The sequence below is a fragment of the Coptis chinensis genome, chromosome 7 (assembly GCF_015680905.1).
Source record: "Coptis chinensis isolate HL-2020 chromosome 7, ASM1568090v1, whole genome shotgun sequence".
Classification (NCBI taxonomy): domain Eukaryota; kingdom Viridiplantae; phylum Streptophyta; class Magnoliopsida; order Ranunculales; family Ranunculaceae; genus Coptis; species Coptis chinensis.
This window is the reverse complement of record NC_141462.1, coordinates 63,059,015-63,081,527: the sequence shown is the minus strand read 5'-3', so window position 1 is coordinate 63,081,527 and position 22,513 is coordinate 63,059,015. Positions and strand designations below refer to the sequence as shown.

At 38.2% G+C, this 22,513-nt stretch overlaps 2 protein-coding genes and 1 long non-coding RNA gene across 4 annotated transcripts; all 3 read left to right on the top strand.

Annotated features, from left to right (window-relative positions):
- The first annotated feature begins 6,054 nt into the window (after positions 1-6,054).
- On the top strand, positions 6,055-8,282 carry LOC147488343 (uncharacterized). The gene is made up of 5 exons (XM_086574350.1): positions 6,055-6,454; positions 6,646-7,008; positions 7,141-7,530; positions 7,634-7,849; positions 7,957-8,282. The coding sequence occupies exons 1-5, from the start codon at positions 6,055-6,057 to the stop codon at positions 8,280-8,282; spliced, it is 1,695 nt and encodes a 564-aa protein (XP_086430476.1).
- An 8,929-nt stretch (positions 8,283-17,211) lies between these two features.
- LOC147488342 (protein CLT2, chloroplastic-like) lies at positions 17,212-18,703 on the top strand. 2 transcript variants are annotated; one of them, XM_086572926.1, is made up of 4 exons: positions 17,212-17,422; positions 17,543-17,642; positions 17,727-17,762; positions 17,909-18,703. In XM_086572926.1, the coding sequence occupies exons 1-4, from the start codon at positions 17,400-17,402 to the stop codon at positions 17,972-17,974; spliced, it is 225 nt and encodes a 74-aa protein (XP_086429052.1). In that variant the 5' UTR covers positions 17,212-17,399; the 3' UTR covers positions 17,975-18,703. The 2 variants fall into 2 exon arrangements, 1 of the variants encoding a protein (XP_086429052.1); XR_015202264.1 differs by having other exon boundaries at positions 17,214-17,458.
- A 1,387-nt stretch (positions 18,704-20,090) lies between these two features.
- On the top strand, positions 20,091-21,002 carry LOC147488341 (uncharacterized). The gene is made up of 3 exons (XR_015203188.1): positions 20,091-20,195; positions 20,801-20,880; positions 20,949-21,002. It is a non-coding gene; the product is annotated as an uncharacterized LOC147488341 (long non-coding RNA).
- Positions 21,003-22,513: the final 1,511 nt, after the last annotated feature.

The following is a 22,513-nucleotide window of genomic DNA, read 5'->3' as shown; positions in this document are numbered from 1 at the left end:
ATCAGCTAAACCACTCTCATGTAAGTGTACTTTTTAATTTTAGTTTGTGTACCAAGGTTTTCTCTTATCTTAAGGACAATAGAGTATCAGAACAAGATGGAGAAAGCTTCTTGCTTATTTTTGTCATATATGTGATGCAGATATATGAACTTCACTTAGATATCTTCTAGTTCTAGAACTTCATTGTTAAGAGGAACCTATTCAACTACTATGTATAGTTCTTATGAGCTACTTGTTTCCTTCTTTTAATTCTTTCCTTCTAGCATGAAAGCCTAGAACACGCCAGTTGGTTAGGTTAATGCACTTTGATTAAGTGGAAGATAGAAATTTTCCTATTTTTGTACTGAGTATTCTACATGTTCCTTTGAAATGTGACGTACTATTTTTTGAAATAATTGTTTGATATTCTTGTGTATGTGACCGAGGTTTTGACTTAAGTGGATTTAATTCTTGCTAGTGTACATATATATCATTTTCTCTTGTTTCGAGGACTAGTTATATAACAACCCCAATTTTTAAACAACATAAATTACATTATTTGATTGAAAATAACTATTATATTATGAAGTCTAGCTTATTCTAGAATTTGTTTAGCTATTGTTGATTTTTAAAAAAGTTCATGTTTTTACTTGAATTGTTTGTTAGAACTTATGTGGGTATTATATAATCATTTTGGGCTTGAAAACATTGTTAAAATGTACCCATTTATATAGGTATGGACCTTGGGTGTTTTTAGACCCATTGGAGGCCCATAGATTAACTTAAACAGACTTAAAATATGGAATAAAGAAGACCTGCGAATTTTCTCTGTAAAAAAGATGATTATTCAAAAACAAAACCCTAGCCTCCAATAAAAAGAAGGGGAAGAGGAAGAAAAGAGAAAAAGGGAATACAAAGTATTGGGCTCACCGCACTATTGATATTCAAGTTGTTTACATCTTGTAGACTTAATAAGGTGAGTTATATTTCTTTCTTTTATTGTTTCCATAGAAATAGGATATGTTGTTTGTTATGTGTGATCATATGGATTGTATATTGGGAGGATAAAGCCATTAATAAATTGTATAGAGTTTTGTGAAGAAGATGAACAGTTAACAGTAAACACCATTCTAGAAAAGTTGTCTGCGCAGTCTTTTAATTCTGTTCAGATGGAGATCTTTCCGTACACGGATGTCTCTCAAATTTAATCCATAGTTTCCTGACACATTGTAGTCGGACATATTAAAATTTTAGACAGATCCAACGGTTGGATTTCTGTCGAGGCGGGCATAAGCATGACAGGTTGTAGTGTTTCTACACCAGAATAACTGCAGTGTGCAGTCTTTTGTTTCTGCTTAGATGGTGTCGTTTCCATACTCGGATTTGTATGAAAGTTAATCCATAGTTTCCTGACACATTGTAGTATGACATATTAAAATTTTAGACAGATCCAACGGTTGGATTTCTGTCGAGGTGTGCATAAGCATGACAGGTCGTAGTGTTTCTACACCAGAAAAACTGCAGTGTGCGGTCTTTTGTTTCTTCTTAGATGGTGACCTTTCCGTACTTGGATTTGTATGAAATTTCATCTATAGTTTCCTGACACATTTTAGTCTGCCATATTAGATTTTTAGATTTATCCAATGGCTTGATATCTGTCGTAGCTTCCATTAGTGGGACTAGTCGTAGTAGAAACTAAAGCTACACCAGAAAACTGATGGGTGCAGTCTTTTGTTTCTGTTTAGATGGAGGTCAACCTATTATCGGATTGACCTCAAATTTAATCCATAGATTCTTGATATCCAGTTAAATGACATATACAAATTTTAGGTAGATCCAATGGTGGGTTGTCTATCAAGGCACGGATTAACAAGGTTGTTAGAATTAGCTAAAGTTTAAAATAGATATAGTTGGGTGGTTACATGATGGCATTAGATGGTCAGTGGTTATTATACTTTCGATATATTCTTACTATTGTGAAAATATTGGTGTGAAATGAAAATATATCTATATGTTTTATTTTATCGTGATTATTAAAATATTTGGAGAATTAGTTGATCCAATGGTGGGTTGTCTGTCAAGGCACGGATTAACAAGGTTGTTAGAATTAGCTAAAGTTTAAAATAGATATAGTTGGGTGGTTACATGATGGCATTAAATGGTCAGTGGTTATTATACTTTCGATATATTCTTACTATTGTGAAAATATTGGTGTGAAATGAAAATATATCTATATGTTTTATTTTATCGTGATTATTAAAATATTTGGAGAATTGGTTAAGAGCTACGTAAGGCTTGATTCTAATCTTAAAAGATTGGATACGTAGGCAGCCTTATGTACAGGTGCAGTCACTATATCTATAATATATATATTAGTTTGTGTGATAACTATGTGATTATGTTAGAAATTACTGTTGTTTTGAGACTACACAAATATATATGTATGAGATAGAAGTTGTATATGAATATAGACTTTAGTATATGTGGATATGTTTTGGACATTAGTGTGTGTGCACTTGAATTTGGGCTAATGAATTATTTGTTTACGATATTGTATATATGAGTGTGGTTAGATAAATTGTATTTGTTTGATTATAAGTCTGTTTACATTCAATGATATTTAAGTGCTTGATTTGCCTTGACGCGCGAAAATGACTCTCTACATGTGTAGTCTATTTTGACATGAGTAATGCTAGTATAATTATAAGTGATAATAATGTTTTAATGTGTCGCCCACATCTTTAGAACTCTCCATGCCTCAGGATTTGGTAATGAGATATTATGACTTGTGATGTCATGTGATAGATGGGTATTCATTGAATGTGTCATGAATGACCCAACAGTTTGGACTGCCCTAAAGAGGAACTAAGGTATTCGCCTTGCGGGTTGGTCGTATTCCTTGAATGTACGGGAATGTAGGTTTGGGTATTCCTTGAATGTGGCGGGAATGACTCAGGGCATTCATTGAATGTGCCATGAATGGCCCGTTAGTGTTATGATGGGTATTCCTTGAATATGGCGAGAATGACCCAAGGTATTCATTGAATGTGCCATAAATGACCTGATATTTTGTTATGCCCAAAGTAGGCTTTGTGATTATGTGTATGGAAAGCCCAGAGATGGCTGTGACTCACAAGTTACGAGTTTACAAGATGAAAGTATGTTTCCTGAAGGCGATATCCCGCTTGGGACATATGTCTTGTAGTGGTACTCGGTGTGAGTGAGGCACACGGATATGTGTGATTTGGCAAATGTGTGTAGTGCAAATCGTGGAGTAGGAACTAAAGGTTGGGCTGTGTCTTTGAATTAATGAGTCAACAAGATAATTAATAAGCAAAGTAAAAATATTGATTTTTCGTGTGATGGAGTTATTGCATATGATGTATATGTTTTCTTATGAGAAATATATACGTGGTTTGTATGAGTTGAAACTCACAAGGGATGAATGTACTCCTTGGGTGTGATATTTATCTTGTTCTCATAAGTAGACGAGTGGTTTTTAAGTAAAAATATATGAATTGTGTGATATTATGGATGTGAAGTGTGACTGTGAATAATATTAGTAAATGATTGTGATTTCTATGTGACTACAAAATGACTATAACGTGATATATTATTCCGAAAATATTAATGAATTGTGATAGTCTGAGATCTATGGTTATGCACGTAGAAACTTTATGACGTAATGTTGTCATATGAATGACTACCGGCCTTGATATAGGTATTATGATAAGTGGTATTCCCCGAATATGCGGGACGAACTAGGTTATATCAATTAGACTTAAATGTCTTAAATGAGGTTTGGTTATGAATGGAAATTTGACTGGTTGAGATAAAACATTTTATTGTGATGTCTAACTCTGTTTTGCAGGAGGGTAGGATCTATTAATCTTTTCTGTAGGGACGTAAATATCCTACCCTAAGACGACATGTTGGCTTAAAGGTAAGGTATACCAAACTCATATTTAATTAGGTTATCATATGTGCATTTAATAAGTGGAATGTAAATGGTATTTATGTTGTGAGTTATTTTGGAAAGTGGGAATGATGAGTACTATTATATGAGATTCTTGGAATTTGTATATTGGGGTGAAATCTTACTTGGGAAGAAACTACACGCCGTTTTGGAAAACGGAACTATATTGTCTTCCAAGTTGAAATGGTTGGTAATGTTATATTTATTAATTTGAAAGACTATTATATATATTTTGTTGTTAGTCTACTCATACCAGCAAATTCAATTTGCTGACCCATGTTTGCTTTGTTTTGCAACGTGGGTGTGTTCTTGGGAACATAGATGGTGGAGTGCAGTGGATAAGGACACGTGGTTTGGAGTTGCTCTTGGAGTCTTCTGGTTTAAGATTTTCTGAAGGGTACGGTTTTGTTTTGAGACAGATGTAATAGTTGGTTAGTTTCTTTGTAGTTTAATAATGTGATTTAAAGATTGTTCCTTTTAAGTTTCTTTTGATTTCAGTTTTGTATATATCGTGTTTGATAACAGGGTTTTGGGGTTTTGTTTCACCCCGGGTTTCCAAATAATTGAATATAATTGTTTTAAATATTGTCTGGAAATTTGGGGTGTGACAAGTTACTTGACTTAAATGGCATTTGTGGAGATGGTTAAGTAGCTGGTTATACGAATCAATATATCTTTTAGTAGTTGGGTTTACGAATGAGGTATGAGGTTTTATATAAGATTTGGATGTATATTTATTTGATTTTTAGGTTATGATAGGATGTGTGTATATGAAATGTCGAAAATACATAGGGGACTACCGATTTTTTTTTTAAAATGTGATGTTTTATAGTTGGTTTTAGTTATTAGAATTTTTGTGACATTTTTTTTTTTTACACAGGTGCCAACTAGCAAAGTTGGTAAAACCTTTGGGTGATGATACCAAAGGTCCGGGGTTCAAACCCCGCCATATCAATGAGTTACTGATCTCGTTTAAAAACAAGCTTGCCAATGAAAATAAAAAAAATGGGGAAGCATTTTTGCTATGTTGTCTTCGAAAGCAAAACTTGTGGAGTTTACATGGATTGGGATAGCTGCAACGCTCAAGTATAAGGCTACAAATATGCAAAGTTCTATGGATGCAAGTCCATAGAAGAAGCTGAAGAAATGTTGGCCGTTTACCTTAATTAAGCATAAAATGTCTTCCACTTCATCTATTCTAAGTAGGTGCATTCGACCTGTCGAAGAGACCCAGATGAAGACTTCAACTCCCTAAATTGCTATGCAAGGTTATGACATTCCAGATGCACCAATAGAGAAGATGAGACATAATGTGGTTGAGCAACATGACGATTAGGTGTACATCCGCTATTTGATAGTTATGTTTTTAGTTGTATTGATTGTTGTTCTGATTAAGTTACTTATTGTGTTGTAGTCGGTTGCTATGTAGTCCTTAAAGACATTTGAACCAAGTATTAAGTTATCTTTGTTCATGTAAAGATATTTGACTTCGTATTCGTTTTTGTTCATGCATTATAATTTTAAAGACATTTGAACCAAGTCTTGTTCTTTGTTTCGTATTCGAATATTTTGCATCAGTTTTGCAAGTAAGAAAGCATATTTCACCAAGATTTTATCTTGAACAGGGGAAGAGTGAATGGCTTGATAGGTGCTTCGACCCGTAAGATCTTACCATTGATTATCCAAATTGATGCAGTACAAACTCTAGCAAATGGCTTCATGGACGCTGGTGATCGTGAGTCAAAGGTCTAGTGGTTTTGTTTACGTGTTTTTTTGCTTCATTCGTTTTGGGCCTTTTGTTTGGGCTTTAGTTTCGTGTCTGTTTTTTGGTTGCCTATATTAGGCTAATTGTAGGGTTTTAGAAAACACTTCTTGATTATTAAACTTTGTTCAATCAACTCTTGGTCAGAAAGTGATTAATTAATATCTTTTCTTGGTTAAAGGAGAGGTATTTGGATTGTTTGCGAGCTAACGTTCTTAGTCATACATTAGTTAGTATCATAATTAATAACGAACTGGACATGCCTCATCTAGCAGGAAGAGGGCGTGGTAGAGGATAGAGACAAGCTGCTCTACAAGATGTGTATGACCGTGAGCGAATGGCTGAACTTTCTAGGCAGGTTGCAGCGCTAACCCACCAGTTCGAAACCCTAAATCAGCAGGTCGATCTCCAACAAGATCGTGAGCCACCATTAGGGGAGGACGGTTTGGAGGCAAAGGATGCTAATCCTTTCGTCCGCCTGGAGGATGAGGATGATCTATCGCTTGTTCCACCGCCCAGAGACAACAGGCGTTGGGAATCTGGTCTAAAAATTGATTTGCCTGAGTTTCATGGTAACTTGCAACCGGATGATTTGATTGATTGGATTGGTATGGTGGAGGAGGTTATGGGGTTCAAAGAAATGCCAGACAACAAACAAGTGACGCTTGTGGCAACTCATTTTCGTGATCGTGCTATGGCTTGGTGGCAACAGTTGAAGGCAACTCGTCACAAAAGAGGTAAATCTAAAATCGTGGCTTGGGAGAAACTTAAAAAATATCTTCGTGCAGATTTCTTACCATTCAATTATACGCGTGAACTATATCAACGCTTTCAGAACTTGCGTCAAGGTCCCAAATCTGTGGATGACTATACCAAGGACTTTTATCAGTTATTGTCTCGTGTAGAACTGACAGAGTCTAATGATTAGTTGGTGGCTTGTTATATTGGGGTGATGTTTTTTCGGTCTCTAAGGCTCATAAACGCGCCTTAATTCTGGAGAAACAACAGAACCGCAGGGGTAGTGGTCTTGTTACCCACACTCCCAATGTTCCTATCACTAGGCCGCAGGGTCCAGAAGCTATAGGTCGTGGCACTAATGCGGTTAAGTGTTTTCGTTGTGGGGAGATTGGTCACTATGATAACAGATGTTCAAAACCTCCTGCTGCTGGTAAGGTTTTGTTTGCTGAGAATGAAGATATTGATGATGATCCTGTTGGTGGTTTTCTTGGTGCTCCCATATTTGATGTGGGATCGGATGACATTCCTGAAGAAATAGTCACTAGTGACAGGGGTGAACTTTTGGTGGTGGGCCGATTGTGTTTTATTCCTAAATAGACTGAGGGTGATAGTTGGCTCCACAATCATATTTTCCAGTCGACTTATACCATTCTTGGGAAAGTCTGTAAGCTGGTTATTGACTAAGGTAGCTATGAGAATGTCATCTCATTTGAAGTTGTACGTAAGCTTAACTTATCCACTGAGAAACATCCGGTGCCTTATTCTCTCCCTTGGATGAAGAAGAGCACAGAGATAACAGTGTCTAAGCGTTGTTTGGTTTCTTTTTCTATTGGTTCTAAGTATATTGATAAGGTGTGGTGTGATGTTGTTACAATGGATGCTTGCCACTTGTTATTAGGTCGCCCCTGGCAATTTGATCGGCGGGTTTCTTGTAATGGTTGGAAGAATACTCATAGTTTTATATTTGAGGGTGTTAAAATTGTGTTAGTACCGAATAAGGAGCCTGTGCCCACAGCACCAGCCGAGCCAAAGTTTTCTTGCTTGGCTATGCGTAGTTTTGAGACCGAATTGCTAGGTGCTAGTCACGTGTTTATTTTAATGTGTGAACCTAACACGCCAAAGGTTACAGTGCCAGAGTGTGCAAGGATTCTTACAAGAGTTTTCGGACCTTTTTCCAGATGAGTTACCGGCTGGGTTGCCTCCTATGAGGGATATACAACACCAAATTGATTTGGTTCCTGGTTCTAAAATCCGAAATCATTCGCATTATCGGATGAGTCCGAAAGAGCATGATGAATTACATAGACAAGTTACCGATTTGCTTGATAAAGGATTTATTTGGGAAAGTTTAAGCCCATGTGTGGTTCCTGCTTTGTTAGTTCCCAAGAAGGATGGTACTTGGTGTGTGTCGACAGTCGGGTTATTAATAAAATCACTACCAAGTACAGATTTCCTATTCCAAGGTTAGATGACCTTCTGGATCAGTTGCATAGTGCTGCAGTCTTTACCAAACTTGACTTAAAGTTCGGTTATTATCAGATTCACATCCGTCTTAGTGATGAGTGGAAGACCGCCTTTAAGACAAAGGAAGGCCTGTATGAGTGGTTGGTCATGCCATTCGGCCTCTCTAATGCACCCAGTACTTTCATACGAGTCATGAACCAGGTGTTGAAGCCGTTTTTGGGCAAGTGTGTGGTGGTTTACTTCGATGACATCTTAATTTATAGCAAGGACACCCAGTCTCATCTCCAGGATCTCCAGTCGGTGTTGTCTGTCTTACTAGCAAATGGATTCATGGACGCTCATGATCGTGCATCAAAGGTCTAGTGGTTTTGTTATGTGTTTTTTTTATTCATTCGTTTTGGTCCTTTTGTTTGGGCTTTAGTTTCGTGTCTGTTTTTTGGTTGCCTATATTAGTCTAATTGTACGGTTTTAGAAAACACTTCTTGATTATTAAACTTTGTTCAATCAACTCTTGGTCAGAGAGTGATTAATTAATTTGTGTAATTTTCAATTGTTTGACTTGTTAATTGTCAACTCAAACAAGAAAATGACATAAATGCCCCCACCTAATTAAAATTGAATATTTTCTTTTTTGAAAACAATGAGGGCAAACCAAGTTGACCGCGGTGTTTAGGGGGAGACACTAATTTCCCATCTAGGGGGTAATACTAGTTAACCCTAATTAATATCTTTTCTTAGTTAAAGGAGAGGTATTTGGATTGTTTGCGAGCTAACGTTCTTAGTCATACATTACAAATACTGCTAAAGTGTTGCAGTTAACAAATGACAGCAAAGTTGGGACTGAACTTTCATCCTTTCACTTGAACAAGAGTTTCTAGGAAACCTGTTAGAATATTTTTAGAAGGGAAAACACAAAATGGAAAGAAAAACAGGTAGATTTGCATGATCGAGAAAGGAGCATGCAGCCTATATTCAAGAAGGAGACCGGTGTGACTTTGAAGTTGAAGATGAGTCAGAAAGCATATTCAATATACGCATTGTCAGGAACCGAGAATTCTTAGGAACTTGTCTCTTTGTCTAGTCTGTTGAATGTTTAACTTTACATACACTACGTCACTACTAAGCGGAAGTCATTCCTTATCATGCATCCTTAACAAGCATACAACAAACTGTTAGATTTTTTAGGAACCTAAAATGCTCAGCAGGTTTGTACGGCAACCATTATACTTTTTTTTTTTTTTTTTTTTTTTCGATAATACCTTATATATATATCATAGAATCCTAGAGCATAACCGGCACATCATTGTTTGTCAGTAGGCAGTTTGGTAGCTGACTCACAAGCTGCTGATGGTAGATCCATTTTGCAAGCTCATGTGCCTCTCTATTTACCAACCTACTGATCCAATTAAAATTACAGAACAAAAAGGAGAAACTTAATTTTAGCACATAATCCCTTAAACATGCATAAGCCCAAGAGCATGTTGGACTGTTCAAAGCTTTGAGGACCTCAACACAGTCTCCTTCTATCAGCACTGCCTTCCACCCTTTGGCTTTTGCTAGCAAAATAGCCACCTCAGCTGCCTCCATTTCAGCTTCTTCTGCTGACCTAGCTTTGTATCTTCTTACTGCTGCGCCTACTATCTTGCCTTCATTATCCCATGCAATGGTGCCAGCTGCAGCCCATCCAGTTGTGGTTTTGTAGGAGGCATCAAACCTGATGATAATGCAGTCGTTAGGGATAATAGGAAATAAAGAATCTAAAGAAAGTATCTTATCTTGCTCTAAATAAGTACTAGGGAGACTTGGGATATTAGTCTCAAGATTTTCTGCAACCAATCCTGCATAGCACTTGTCTGCCGCCACTACACTCCTTCTTATAGTTCTTTCTCTGTTAGGCCTCCTATGCTCAAACTTAGCTTCATTCCTTGTTATCCATATGTTGTACAGAAGATAACAAGCTTTAATGCTAGCCTGCACTTCCACTTGGTCCTTGCTATGGCACCAACTGATGAATTTAGTGACCCATGCTTTGCTGTTATTGCTGCCTTGGTTCTCCACTCTCAGCCCTAAAGCTGAGGTGAACCACATGGCCCTAGTCCATTCACATTCAAAAAACAAGTGGATATCATTCTCTATAGTCTTAAGACACAAGGGGCAAGAAAAATCCCCCGCCATATTCTTCATTTCCAGCCTATCCCCCATAGGTAAGGCATACATGTAGACCTTCCAAAGGAACAATTGAACATTTGCTGGTAGTTTGGTTTTCCAGAGGAGCTTAGAGGTCTGGGAATTGAAACTAGAACTCTGCCCTACCTCTTTATCCTTTGTAATAAATTTGTAGGCAGACTTCACAGTAAACTTCCCAGCCTTGTCCTCACTCCACACCATCCTATCCTTGCCGAGACCCAAAGGTCTCACAATAACTTCTTTAATTCTCAGAACCAGATGGGGTGGGAATATGGCTGTGAGCTTAGCCTCATCCCATCCAGTCCCATCCACCTTAAAAAGGTCAGCCACATGGAGATCATTTAGGTTGGAATTTTCCACTCCTAACTCCCTTAGAGTCCTAGGTTTGCCATTCAGACAAACCCAAGGATCATCCAGGATAGAGGTGGAGGTTCCACTATGTATCCCCCAAATCAATCCCCCACTTATCATATTAAAAGTTATATGTATGCCTTTCCAGAAGTAGGAGGCATGTCCAGGAGGTTTCCATATGTCCCCAATCCAGTTTTTCCCATATATGCTTGCTAGAGTTCTAGTCCAAATAGAGTTTATGTCTGTAGCTGCTTTCCAAGGAAGCTTGGCTAGCATAGCTAGATTCATATGTCTCATTTTCCTAAACCCTAAGCCTCCTTGAGACTTGGGTTTACATAAGTTGTCCCACCCAATGGTATGGACACTTTTTGATTCCTCAGTACCATGCCAGAAAAAATCCCTACATGCTTTGTCTATCTTATGACAAGTAGACACAGGGAGCATATAGGTGGCCATAGCATACAAGGGGGTGGCTTGTACCACAGATTGGATCAAGGTAGCTCTACCAGCTTGTGAAAGAACCTTAGCCTTCCACCCTTTGATCTTACTGTGTATTTTGTCCACAAGGTAATCAAAGTCCTCTGCCTTTTTCTGTGAAAGCATGATAGGAATCCCCAGGTACTTATCTTTTGGGTCAAAAGCCCTCATCTTCCAGAATCTCTTCAGTTTAATCTTATTTCTAAAATTGATATTTCTACTAAAGAACATGCTAGACTTGTCTAAATTGATACTCTGTCCAGAGGCATCACAGTACTCTTGGAGGATATTCTTGAGGTAGCCTCCATCCTCAAGGTTGCCTTTAGTAAATAAAATCAAATCATCCACATATAGCAGATGAGTAATAGAAGGAGAGGATCTCCTAATCTTGATCCTATGTATCTTCTCTTCCATCTCAGCCTTGGCAATCATCCTAGACAAGGCCTCAGACATGATAATAAAAAGGTAAGGGGACAGGGGATCCCCTTGTCTGAGGCCTCTTGCAGGACTTATCTTATTGAGAGGGCTACCATTAAGAAGAACTTGAAAAGTCACAGTAGACAGGCATTGCTGAATCATGCTTCTCCATTTAACATTAAACCCCAGCCTCTCAAAAATATTATCAATAAGAGACCACTCAGCCCTATCATAGGCTTTAGCCATGTCCATTTTCAAGGCTACCCAGCCTTTATTCCTTGCCTTCATGTGTTTCATTTGATGAAACAGTTCACAAGCCAAGCCAGTGTTGTCCCCAATGTTTCTCTCTTTTATGAAAGCCCCCTGGAAAGGGGAGACAATCTTATTCAAATGACACTTAAGCCTATTGGCAAGGATTTTTGAAATCACCTTATAGCAAAAGTTGTAGAGGCTAATAGGCCTAAAATTTGCCACAGCCTTAGGGTTGCTTATCTTGGGAATGAGAGCAATAAAGGTTTCATTAAAGGTAGGATTCATAATCCCCCTAATGAAGAAATCCTTCACATAGGCAGAAATACTAGGCCCCACTATCTCCCAAGTCTGTTGATAGAAACACCCTTGGAACTCATCAGGCCCAGGAGCCTTCAAACTTCCCATCTTCCTGACCACTCTCCAGATATCTTCATTGGTTGGCACAGCAGTCAGGATGTTATTCTCCTTCTCAGAGATGCAAGGATGGAACAGATTGAGAATTCTGTCATTCTTTGTGGGATGGTCAGAGCTAAAGAGCTCTCTGAAGTAGGTGTTAATGTTCTCCCCCACTTCAGCTCTACCCATGCTCCAGCTCCCATCTTGCTTTTGTAATTTCTCAATCATGTTCTTCCTTCTCCTATATATAGTTGACAGATGGAAGAATCTTGTGTTTCTTTCTCCATCTTTCAACCAATGGGTAGTGGATTTTTGTTTCCAAAAACTCTCTTCTTTTGCCAGCCAATCAAAGAGATCAAATTTTAGCCCCTTTGCTCTCTCATAGTTGGCTGGAGAAAAGGGTTTTTTCAACACCTCCTCCAACTCTTTATTCACTTTTTTTATATTGGTGAAGATGTTGCCAAAAACTTTTTTATTCCAAATGACAAGGTGTTGTTGAGTTAACTTTTGCTTAATAATAACATTCATATCCGGTATGTTGTGAGTGATAGACTTCCAAGCAGTATCAATGACAGACATGCAAGACTTATTAGAGAACCACATATTATAAAATCTAAAGGGTTTGTCATGCTCAGAATTTTTATCATCATATGTATTAAGATTAATACTAATAGATAGATGGTCAGAGGTCGCATTCACAACATTATTGACTTGCATATGAGGAAACAACAAAAGCCAAGCATCATTAGCCATGGCTCTATCTAACCTTTCCATAATATGGTCCTGTGGGGCTCTATTATTACTCCAAGTAAACTTAGGTCCCTTAAACCCCAGATCAATAAGACCCAGATCATCAATCAGCTCATTGAACTCAACCATACTTTTATTAAACATGCTTCCACCCCCTATCTTTTCGTCCAAAGATGTTATAGCATTAAAATCCCCAAACAGGCACCAAGGCCCAGGGATCAAAGAAGCTACATCCCTAAGCTCCGTCCAGACTTTATATATATTGCATGCTAAAGGTTCTCCATACACAAAGGAGAAAAACCAAGATTCATTACTTAGATAATTATTTAGTTTACCTGTCACCTGGTTCCGAGATGCTCCCATGATAACCAAGTCCACATCCTCCTTCCAGATAACAGCCAGTCCACCACTGAGCCCCACAACTAGGACACTGAAGCAGCCTTTGTACTTTACCATTCTACTGATCTTACTAATCTTATCACTGCCTACCTTAGTTTCTGAAATACAAACTATATCAGGGTCATATCTTCCTATCAAGTCCTTTAGTTGTTGAATCGCCGTGGAGGAACTAATTCCCCGGCAATTCCAGGCGTGAATCATTTCTGACTAGGCTGCTGTTTGGGGACAGCTGCCGCGAACCCTATAGGAGGACCACACAGACCTCCACTGCTTGTAGACTCACCACTAGCACTACTAGCACTTACATCCCCACTAGCTGCTTCTCTTGGACCTTTTGCCTTTTCACTCAAACGTATCTGCTTGTCTTTTGACTGCTTCCTGTTCACCACCAAAGAGTCATCCATAGCCAAAGGCGTAGGTTGTAAAATCAGAGGCAAAGAGATACTATCCTCGGACTCATAACCCACCCCTTCAAAACTTTCTTGAATCAGATCCAAGGGAGCATTCCCTATAGACACCTCTTCCTGACCAATCCCAAGATTATCCCCCAAGTTCGGATTGCTCCCATCAGAGAAATAGTCTTCCCCCCACTCTGTGAACGCATCAGAAGGTATCTGATCCTCTGGTATTTCTTGTCCATAATCTTCTGATGGTTCGCTTGGATGAGCGTGGTCTGACCGAGATGGTTCATCATAATTAGCATTATCACTTGAGATCTCAATAATAGGTGTTTCTTCAGGAATGAGTACATGCCCCAATGCTCTAGTCCTCAAGTCATCAGCCTCCCTTTTTACTCTCTTAGACTGTATAGCTGCCAACCTTAAGCTCTGTCTCACCCCACCTCTATCCGCCATATTAATCAACTGTTGTTCCACCGTTGGGATCAGGTTTCTTTTAGTTCCCACACCAGAGCTTTTTCCTGATCTAGCTCTAAAATCTCTCCTGACCCCTCCTTTACTTGACCCTCTAGATACCAAGGTTCTGAACCCCTCTCCACGTGTTGGAATCCCAGAGAATCGAAAATTTGCTTGTCCAAACCCAGACTCTTCAGTATCATCATTATCCACCCCTACCTTGGAATACTTGTGATACTGGCTGATTTCCTTGAAAAGGGGAGAAAGATTTTTCGGCGAGGCGTGCTCTTCCACTGGAGTGATTCGAGTTCCCAAGAAATCACTATACTGACCTAGCTTCCCTATCCCATCAACAGTATCTTCTAGATCCCCCAATAAAACCTTATTACATGGGTCGGACCCTTCCTCCTCCTGGGCCATGTGATGATCCAGGTCCGTCACTAAGAGGCTTGGGCCCCAAACCACAATAGCCGCCCCACATCCCTCTAGGCCATAGTCTACCACCATCTGATCTCCTTGGGCCTGCAGCTCTGTAGCCAGCTCCAGACCTTTTGTCCGTTGGTCCAGCCCCTCACAATTTGGGCCTCCCAACACTTACTTTCCCACGTTCTGATCTGGTGTACCAACGTTACTTTGCACAGTGCCCACATGCTCTGAGCTAGCCGTTCTGACTTCTGCCAACCCAGCTCCTCTTTCCTCTGTTCTTCTCGTCCTTGCCTCATCACCAGAGACCCCACGTGACTTCCTTGGTGGTGTAGCCAGCAGCCCTTCCCCATGCCAATGTTTCCGTACCGGCGACCCTCTAAACCAAGCTGGGATCTGGTCCAACCTGGGTTTTTGAGGGGTACCTGAGATAATCACTATGTTGGGGCAAGCTGTGGCAGCCCCATTGTAGAACACATTGGCTCTCAGCATGAATGAGAAATTGTTTTTGATATCCCTTGACGATCCACCAATCTTTCTTACCTCCATACTGAATTTCTCCCTGAGGTTACAGTAGTGCAAATCATGGCCAATGCACCCACAAAAGTAGCAAAAGATATCCAGTTTTTCATATTTAAAGGTTACTGGAATCACTTCCCCTACTTCTGTGCACAGCTCTATTCCTTTTAGCAATCTTTCCTTTATATCCAGCCGGACTCTCACCCTTGCTACAGGCTTGTTGAATTCCGATGAACAACTGAGATCCACCTTCTTTACTTTACCAAGGTTTAGACCCACTGTGGTGACATTTTCCTCATTTATCCTCTCTTTTGGAAGCCCATATATTTGAATCCAAAAGTCACTACACCATAATAGGATATTTGCAACACGCACCTTTTTTGCTTTGCAACGCTTATTTACCGTTAGTAAATTGCCAACGCTAAATAAGCGTTGGCAATGTTGTAAAGCGTTGGTTTATTTGAGTGAATTTCCGGAATTAATTGCTAACGCTTAAAAAGCGTTGGAGAAGTGTTACAAATCCAAAAAACCAAAACAACTTCAAATTTCAAAAATAGAGAAACAAAAAGAAATCGTATCGGTATGTCAAAAATAAAACCTCTCTTTTCTCTCTCACATATTTGGGTTAGGTTAGGGTTTTCTTATCTCTATGTCCTTTTCAGCAAAGAGAAACCTTCATTCTACAGTTCCATTAGACCATTACTGAAAGAAAACACACTTGTATAGAGCACGATGAAATGGAGAAAGAGAGACGGGGTTTGGAAGCCACAATATGCAATTTTACCACCCCTTTTTAGTTCTATTTTATAATTTCTAAAGAGAGACGGGGTTAGGGGGTTTAGTATATGAGAAATGGGGTTTCTTGGTTTTACTCTATGTTGGCCATTCAATAAACTGTTTCAGTGGTTAATTTTGGAGGAAGTCGTGGTATGATTATTCTCATCAGGTATGGATTGAAAGAGATGAAAGTTCGGCTGCACCTTATCCTTGCTTTACTTGCACTTTCAGATCCTGAAAAATAGTGGATTTGTTCAAATTTGCTCAAGCTCCGTCCTTTCTTCCTAACTTTTCAGTTCTCAAGGTAAGACCTTTTCAGTTAGTTTATTTGTTCATTTTTATTTGTTCTTTCTTGCTCAATTCACCACATTCGGGTAATCTAGTTTACGTAATTGTTTTTTTTATTGTAGTGTAAAAATTGTTTGATTTGAGAAAAAATAATGGAGTTAATGAGCAAGAAAAACCATCATTAAGACTTTGTCTTCTTTTTAATTTCTTTCGAATTTTGAAGACGGTCAGACTATATATATCACACATAGAGTAGAGAGAATTGCTTTATTTGCAAATGCAATAATTCCTTAGCAAAGGAGTTGGAAACTCCATGAATTGCTTGGACAAGGTTCACTTGGTGGATAAACGCTTCAAGGCCGGGTCTTGTTCAGCACTCTTGTAGGCTAGTATGCGTGTTCAATTTTGCAGATAATTGGGTTTAAAATAATGTTCATGTAATGGCTATACTATGAATTTTTGGGGAAGTTTCTTCAAGTTTATAATTATAAATTCAAGCTTCCTAACTATATATATTGTCATAATTGTTGCAGTGTTCTTAATAACTTCATAATGATTTAATTAGCTCGGGTCATATGCATTGGTTAATTTTCGACAAACCCAGTTCTTTTGTTGACATTAATGATTAATCCACACCAAATTAATAAAGGGTAGATGCTTAACTAGTGAATTCCAGTAACTTAAGTGACGAAACATGAACTACATAAAGTACCAAGAATGAAATGGCCGGGAATTAAGATTCAAGCTGAAATTTACCATCAGGTAAAGGATTTAGATATATAATTACAAATCCTTGTATTTCTAACTTTACAATATACATTGTATGAAACCAATGTATATTTGTGCTCATGAGATTTGTTTGAGTTTTGGGACTTGGGTATTTTTCTTTGGTTGTGAAAATTAAGTTTGAGTGTATTTGGTTTCATAGACAGCTAGATTGTACAAAGTGTATTTGTATCAAGGTGGGAATTGGAATGTTGGTTAAGATAAATGTTGCACTGCCCTTTCACTAATGTTTTACTTCTTATATGCAGGTATGTTGGTATATACTTTTCCATCTTGTTCGCAAGATATTTGTCTTTGGACTCGCGGATTTAAGGAAATGCTATCCCTTCCCAAATCTTCTTTTGTGCTAATTGGTATTCTAGAAGCCCTTGGACTTGCTTCTTTGGGATGTCTCATTGGAGGTATATCTGAAACTTAGATCGTAGTTAGTATTACACTTAGGCGAGGCAGTTACGATTAAGTAGAGATCATTATTCAAATTCAATGCTCCGGGACGAACTGAAATGTATATTCCATTTTGTTCCCAGGGTTTATTGATACAAGTGAAACTTGTACGTGTTTATTGTGAGTGTAGTGGATATATCGGGTTTATTGATACAATTTTATGAAAGGACACGTTGCAAACAAGTACGTGTCTTGGCGAATATTAGAGAGCTTTCAAATGTAGGAATCGTTTATCATGCATGTCTACTTTCCCATGCAGTTTAGTAGGTATATTGATGACTTCCTTGTTTATTGTGAGTGTAGTGGATCAGACGAGGGACAACTGCTATCTAACATCGACATCATATGGCCTGGACTAATGATAGCTTCATCTGCATTTCAAGCAGGTGCATCCATTATTAAGGTTGCCATTACTAACACACTCTCTCGGCATCTATACAATAATTGTTTTAGAAAAACTGTGATCCATTTCTTTTTTCTCCATCAGGAATTTGTCTTCATTGATGCAGCTAAGCGCCTCAAGGTATTTATTCTTTTTTCACTTCCCTCTTTCTTTTGTTAATTATGCCTATTGGCACCATGTTAATCTTAAAAGTGAACTGGTCTTTCCGGACTGGTTTTGCTAGTAGTGAAGTGTTTCTTGTTCAATTTTAATTTGGTCCTTCACAGAAGTTTTCTTCTAGGGATATTGCTTCTCACACCACTTTGAAACCAAGGTACATTTTTTTATACTAGTCTATTTTTTGTGCTTAATTTAATGTTGTAATTTTGTTTAATGTTGTTGTGTTGTATGGAGATAGTAATGGATTGAATTTTGAGAGATGTGTGGAGGGAAATTTCAGTGTTGTATGCTATCCCTTATGCGTAGTGAAGAGCCCCTTGACTTGCCCCTTAACATCTGGTGTCGTTTTAAGTACAAGTGTACAACTAAAATAAGGATTTGGTTTGGTATTTCAGGTTTGTGTGGAGTCTAAATGTCGTGAATGATTACAAAATTCATTAATTGACGTATTTGGCTTAGCCAAGTATAGATGTTTTAGTGGGAAATGGCTTAATATAGAGAGGTTTTGTTTTCCAATGAATGAAAGTCTTATGAAAATTAAAGCAATACTTTAAGAGAGAATTCCTATGTATAAGTGTAGAACAAGATGGTTGAACGTCATGTATATGAGTCAAGACCTAGGCTTTTTAGAGAATCCCGACTTATAACGAAGTCAGCAATTTCGGATACTTATTAACTGGTAGTGAACTCAAAGAGGTAGCACACGTGAGGGAGGGCCTTTTCCAGATTGGTTGGATAGGAATGTATCCCAAAAGTTCCGAGTTTTAGTTCCACATCGAGTAGGAAGATTCTGCCAAAATCCACGCTATCATGGTCCTCCAATTTATCCTTCTCCTGTTATGGTACCCTCTGCGTATTTACAGGGCCATATTCCATGGGAGGGTCCCGAAGACCTGTTTCACCCAATGGCAATATCGCGGAGTCACTCATGAGTTATGGCCCTCACCTCGCTTCTGTTGCACCATTTCACCGGGTTCCAATAGGCCAACCAGTGTATATCGTTATGGTGATGAACTACCTAGGTATCGGGCGTAACTGGGACTTACCTTCCAAATATCGTAAGATGAAAATATTTCTTGCAACCTTTCATTGATCCAAGATGTACCTAATTGTAGTATCTTAAATATTTGGGCTATGTATCGGTTTAAGAAGTCTCATCATCTTTTGAATATGGCTGCAGTTTAGCATCTTAGTTCGGGCCTAATTGGATGTGCATAAAATTGTGTGTGTGCATAAAATACTTTTGTGTGTGTGTGCCATTGCATGAAGGAGAAAGGGGATTTTAAATGTGTTCCTTTACCGCCAAGTGCATTATTAATTTTATCGCCTCTATATTGTCTCCTTACGTAACCAATAGAGAGATCTGATTTTTGTTTGAACTTTTCGAAGGTTTTTTTGAAAGACCGCCATTCTTCAAATAGCGTAAAACCAGAGAGGAAATTACAACCATGATCATAATGACCGCCATAGTGACAGAGAAGGAAACCGAACAACAATACGAGATCCCGAAAGTAGACATTATGTTTAATGCCTTTGTAATTACTTCAAGACTTGGTTTATTCGTCTCGCTGACTATAAAAGACCACCCTCATTCGAGCCCGCGACTAGTAGTAAATATAAATGGCTTAAATCGAAAAGCGGACGATGAAGAGTTACTTAAGAGCTTGCCAAGTAGCAATGGAAGGAACTAGTTCTTCTTCTTCTTCTTCTTCAAAGATTGTCATGTGTATCAAAGTTTGGGGCAAGGTCGCGAGTAACGTGGCTAAACCTAGAGTCCTTGCTCTTTCAAGCACGATAATTAATCTTTTCAATAATTTATTATTATTATTATTATTCATCATTTGTTTATTAAAGGTCAAGACTACTAAAGTTGTTTCATGTTTTGAAATACTCGCGTTCTTGAGGTCATTTTCTACTTGTCTTTTTTATTAACTGATTTTCTCATTTAATTTTTTTCTTTTCTCCTCGGCCAGAAAGCCCGCCAAGCCGCATAAACTGAAGCATCTTTCTAAAGTGGAGGTTATTTCTAATGATCCCAAGTGGATGTACATTTTTTCCGTAATTTCTCTTGAGTTCATATAGTCATATATTATGCGCCTGTTTCCCTTCTCTTAATTTGGACCTCAGAACAGGGATTTGACAACCTTAGGAATCGAGTGTTGCTCCATCATCTGGACCATGCTAACATTAATGACAGTAACTAACTTGAATTCTAAAACATGCCTATAAGTGTAATATTTTTACATCCTATCAATAGTTTATTGGGTTAACCACTTGCCTTATGTTTGTAGGAACCGTCTTCTGCTGTGCACCTTAAACATATGCAAAGAGGTACTGGGCCAACTTCCGAAAGTTGTGGATATAGATATTGTGGAGCTGGCTCTTTGGGCTAAGGTAAGTAATGGCATGCATTTTTCTATTTATTTATTTTTTTCGTACCTTTACCTTGTTTGCTAGATGCTGGAGTCTTCCTCCTCATTTAATGAGTTAATGGAGAGGTATACTTTACCATAATCTTAAGGAGGGTTATGTTGTTTTATAACTCAGAGGCTCCAATAGCACGGACGCGGTACATGCGTGTCCCACGTGCTAGGGTAGTTTGGACCCGAACTGGGCGCGTCTTGGACACTGCATGGAGGCTTTGAGATGTCTCTGTGACTCTTTTTTTATTGTTCCTATGTTTATGAATCTTGAATTATTATGATATGACACTACACCATAATAGGATATTTTGAGACAAGGAGATTCAGTCTATCTTGTGGGTTTAAGTAGAAGTCTGCAGGCTATATCTAGAAAATCCCTGTGCTGCTTTGAATGTTGGTTCCGTTGACTACCCACGTTATAGAGCAACAAACATGGAAGTTATTGAACTTGATACAAGTACTTATTTTTCCATGTCTTGGATTTATCTAGGTGGCTGATTTACTACGGTAGTTACACTTTATGTTTTTCTTTTCTATGATTAGTTTCATATTGTTCTTATTTTCTTTTTGTTCCAGATTTCGGTAGTACATTCTCTGGTGTGCTAACTGATGACCGTGGAAGGGTTCAAGCAATTTGGGGAAGCTTTTCGACTCAGGTTTGTTTAGTGCTACTTCTTTCTCTATGATACTTATTGGTTGGAAGAGCTAACATACCCGATTGTAGCTAAAATACGGTGGTAGTACATCTGAGGATCATCAATTTGTAAGAGGGATTCCAAAGATTTGCAATTAGCGAAGTTTTCGACGGATAATTTCTGGTGGTAAGGGACCCGACTGCTGATAAATGGAATCAAAAGGCCAATGCTTCTTGTTAGAATATTGGTAGTTGAACTCTATCCGATTAATCGCTTTCAAAGGCCGTGAGTTTTGGACTAAGCGATGATGATTGGGTTCAAGTATGTTTTCATCTTCTAACTGCTTCCTTTTCCTTTAGAAATTCATACATATTTCGCAACGTTTTTCACCTTTAGTATCGTTTACCAAAAACGCTGATTTATTGGTTCATATGTGGGAGAAAAAGTACATGGAAGCCAATATGCTCATAGTTCAGGCAGCTAGAACAAATTCAGGTTCTGAGATAAATCAGTGTTTTTGGACTAAAACTATATTATTTATTTTGTCTACTCTTTACCTCCAAATTGTTAGATACCATTTTGAACTTGTCTCCTGATATGAGTTTTTGTAGTTTGTAGCTTCTCATTAGAACTGTGGTTTAGTACTTTGTATGTAGTGGTGAATTCTTGGTAGTCACAGTGTTTTTAAAACACATTTGATTTATATGATAAACAATCCCTAACAACAAACAATACAAGAACTCACAAATAAAAAGATTAAAAAAGAAGAAGGTGAAGTCTCTTATAAACTGATAAACATGCGGAGATGCAGGGTCAGGTGTTAAATAAGAAAAACACACACACACACACAAAAGGTTGCAATGTAGTATCAGTGCATCACTAAAATGAACTTGACCGCTTTAGTCTTGTCGGCGTCTCACTTTTCTAGATTTTCATTATAATGTTCTTAGTGCTAAGATCCTTTGTCTCTTTGTCCGTAAACATGTAGCATTACTCGAAAAGTATGGCATTAACTATGTGTAAACAAGCAACAACAACTAGGGAAACTCTACGACCATTGATAAAATTAGACATATATGTCGGGTACCTTCTCACTCTTATCCAAAGTAACCCAACTTTTAGTACTAAATGTTATCGATTTTTGTTAGCCAAAGTATACCGACATTGATTAATAAGGGTATAACAAAGCAAGCAATCAAGAACATGTATTTCAAGCCTTGGCTCTTTTATATAGATATTGTTGATTCTCTGTTATTTTTATAGCAGGACTAAATCCTTTTTTCAACGTAAAATGTGTGCAAGAATAGATTGTGAATCACAAGTACTACACCAACTAAATATTACAACTAGTTATAGATAATTGATAACAATAATATAAATGAATAAGAAAGCTAATGGATTGGGGAAACTCAATTATATAATTGATGATGCAAAAGAAACATGAAATCCAGTGTGCCATCCTTGGTAGTCACAGTGTTTTTAATTTTTCTTTGCATTGTTATTTTCTAATGACTATTCATTGTATTGATAATCCAGTTGGAGAGTGCACAAGGAGATGCTATTGCTAGAGCGATGGGTTGAGGGTGTGGCGGGGCAGGTTTCTGTGGCCGTGGAAGGGGAATGCGAAGGCGTTGAGCTTTTTGGGTTTGAAGAT

What these genes read in the sequence shown, in the direction of transcription:
- LOC147488343 (XM_086574350.1), top strand. Translation starts at nt 6,055, where the DNA reads ATGGCTGAACTTTCTAGGCAGGTTGCAGCGCTAACCCACCAGTTCGAA. An exon ending in GGCAACTCGTCACAAAAGAG is followed by an intron (nt 6,455 to 6,645) that starts GTAAATCTAAAA and finishes TCTAATGATTAG; the next exon opens with TTGGTGGCTTGTTATATTGG. An exon ending in TTTTGAGACCGAATTGCTAG is followed by an intron (nt 7,531 to 7,633) that starts GTGCTAGTCACG and finishes ACCTTTTTCCAG; the next exon opens with ATGAGTTACCGGCTGGGTTG.
- LOC147488342 (XM_086572926.1), top strand. Translation starts at nt 17,400, where the DNA reads ATGAAAGGACACGTTGCAAACAA. An exon ending in AAAGGACACGTTGCAAACAA is followed by an intron (nt 17,423 to 17,542) that starts GTACGTGTCTTG and finishes TTGTGAGTGTAG; the next exon opens with TGGATCAGACGAGGGACAAC. An exon ending in CAGGTGCATCCATTATTAAG is followed by an intron (nt 17,643 to 17,726) that starts GTTGCCATTACT and finishes TTTCTCCATCAG; the next exon opens with GAATTTGTCTTCATTGATGC.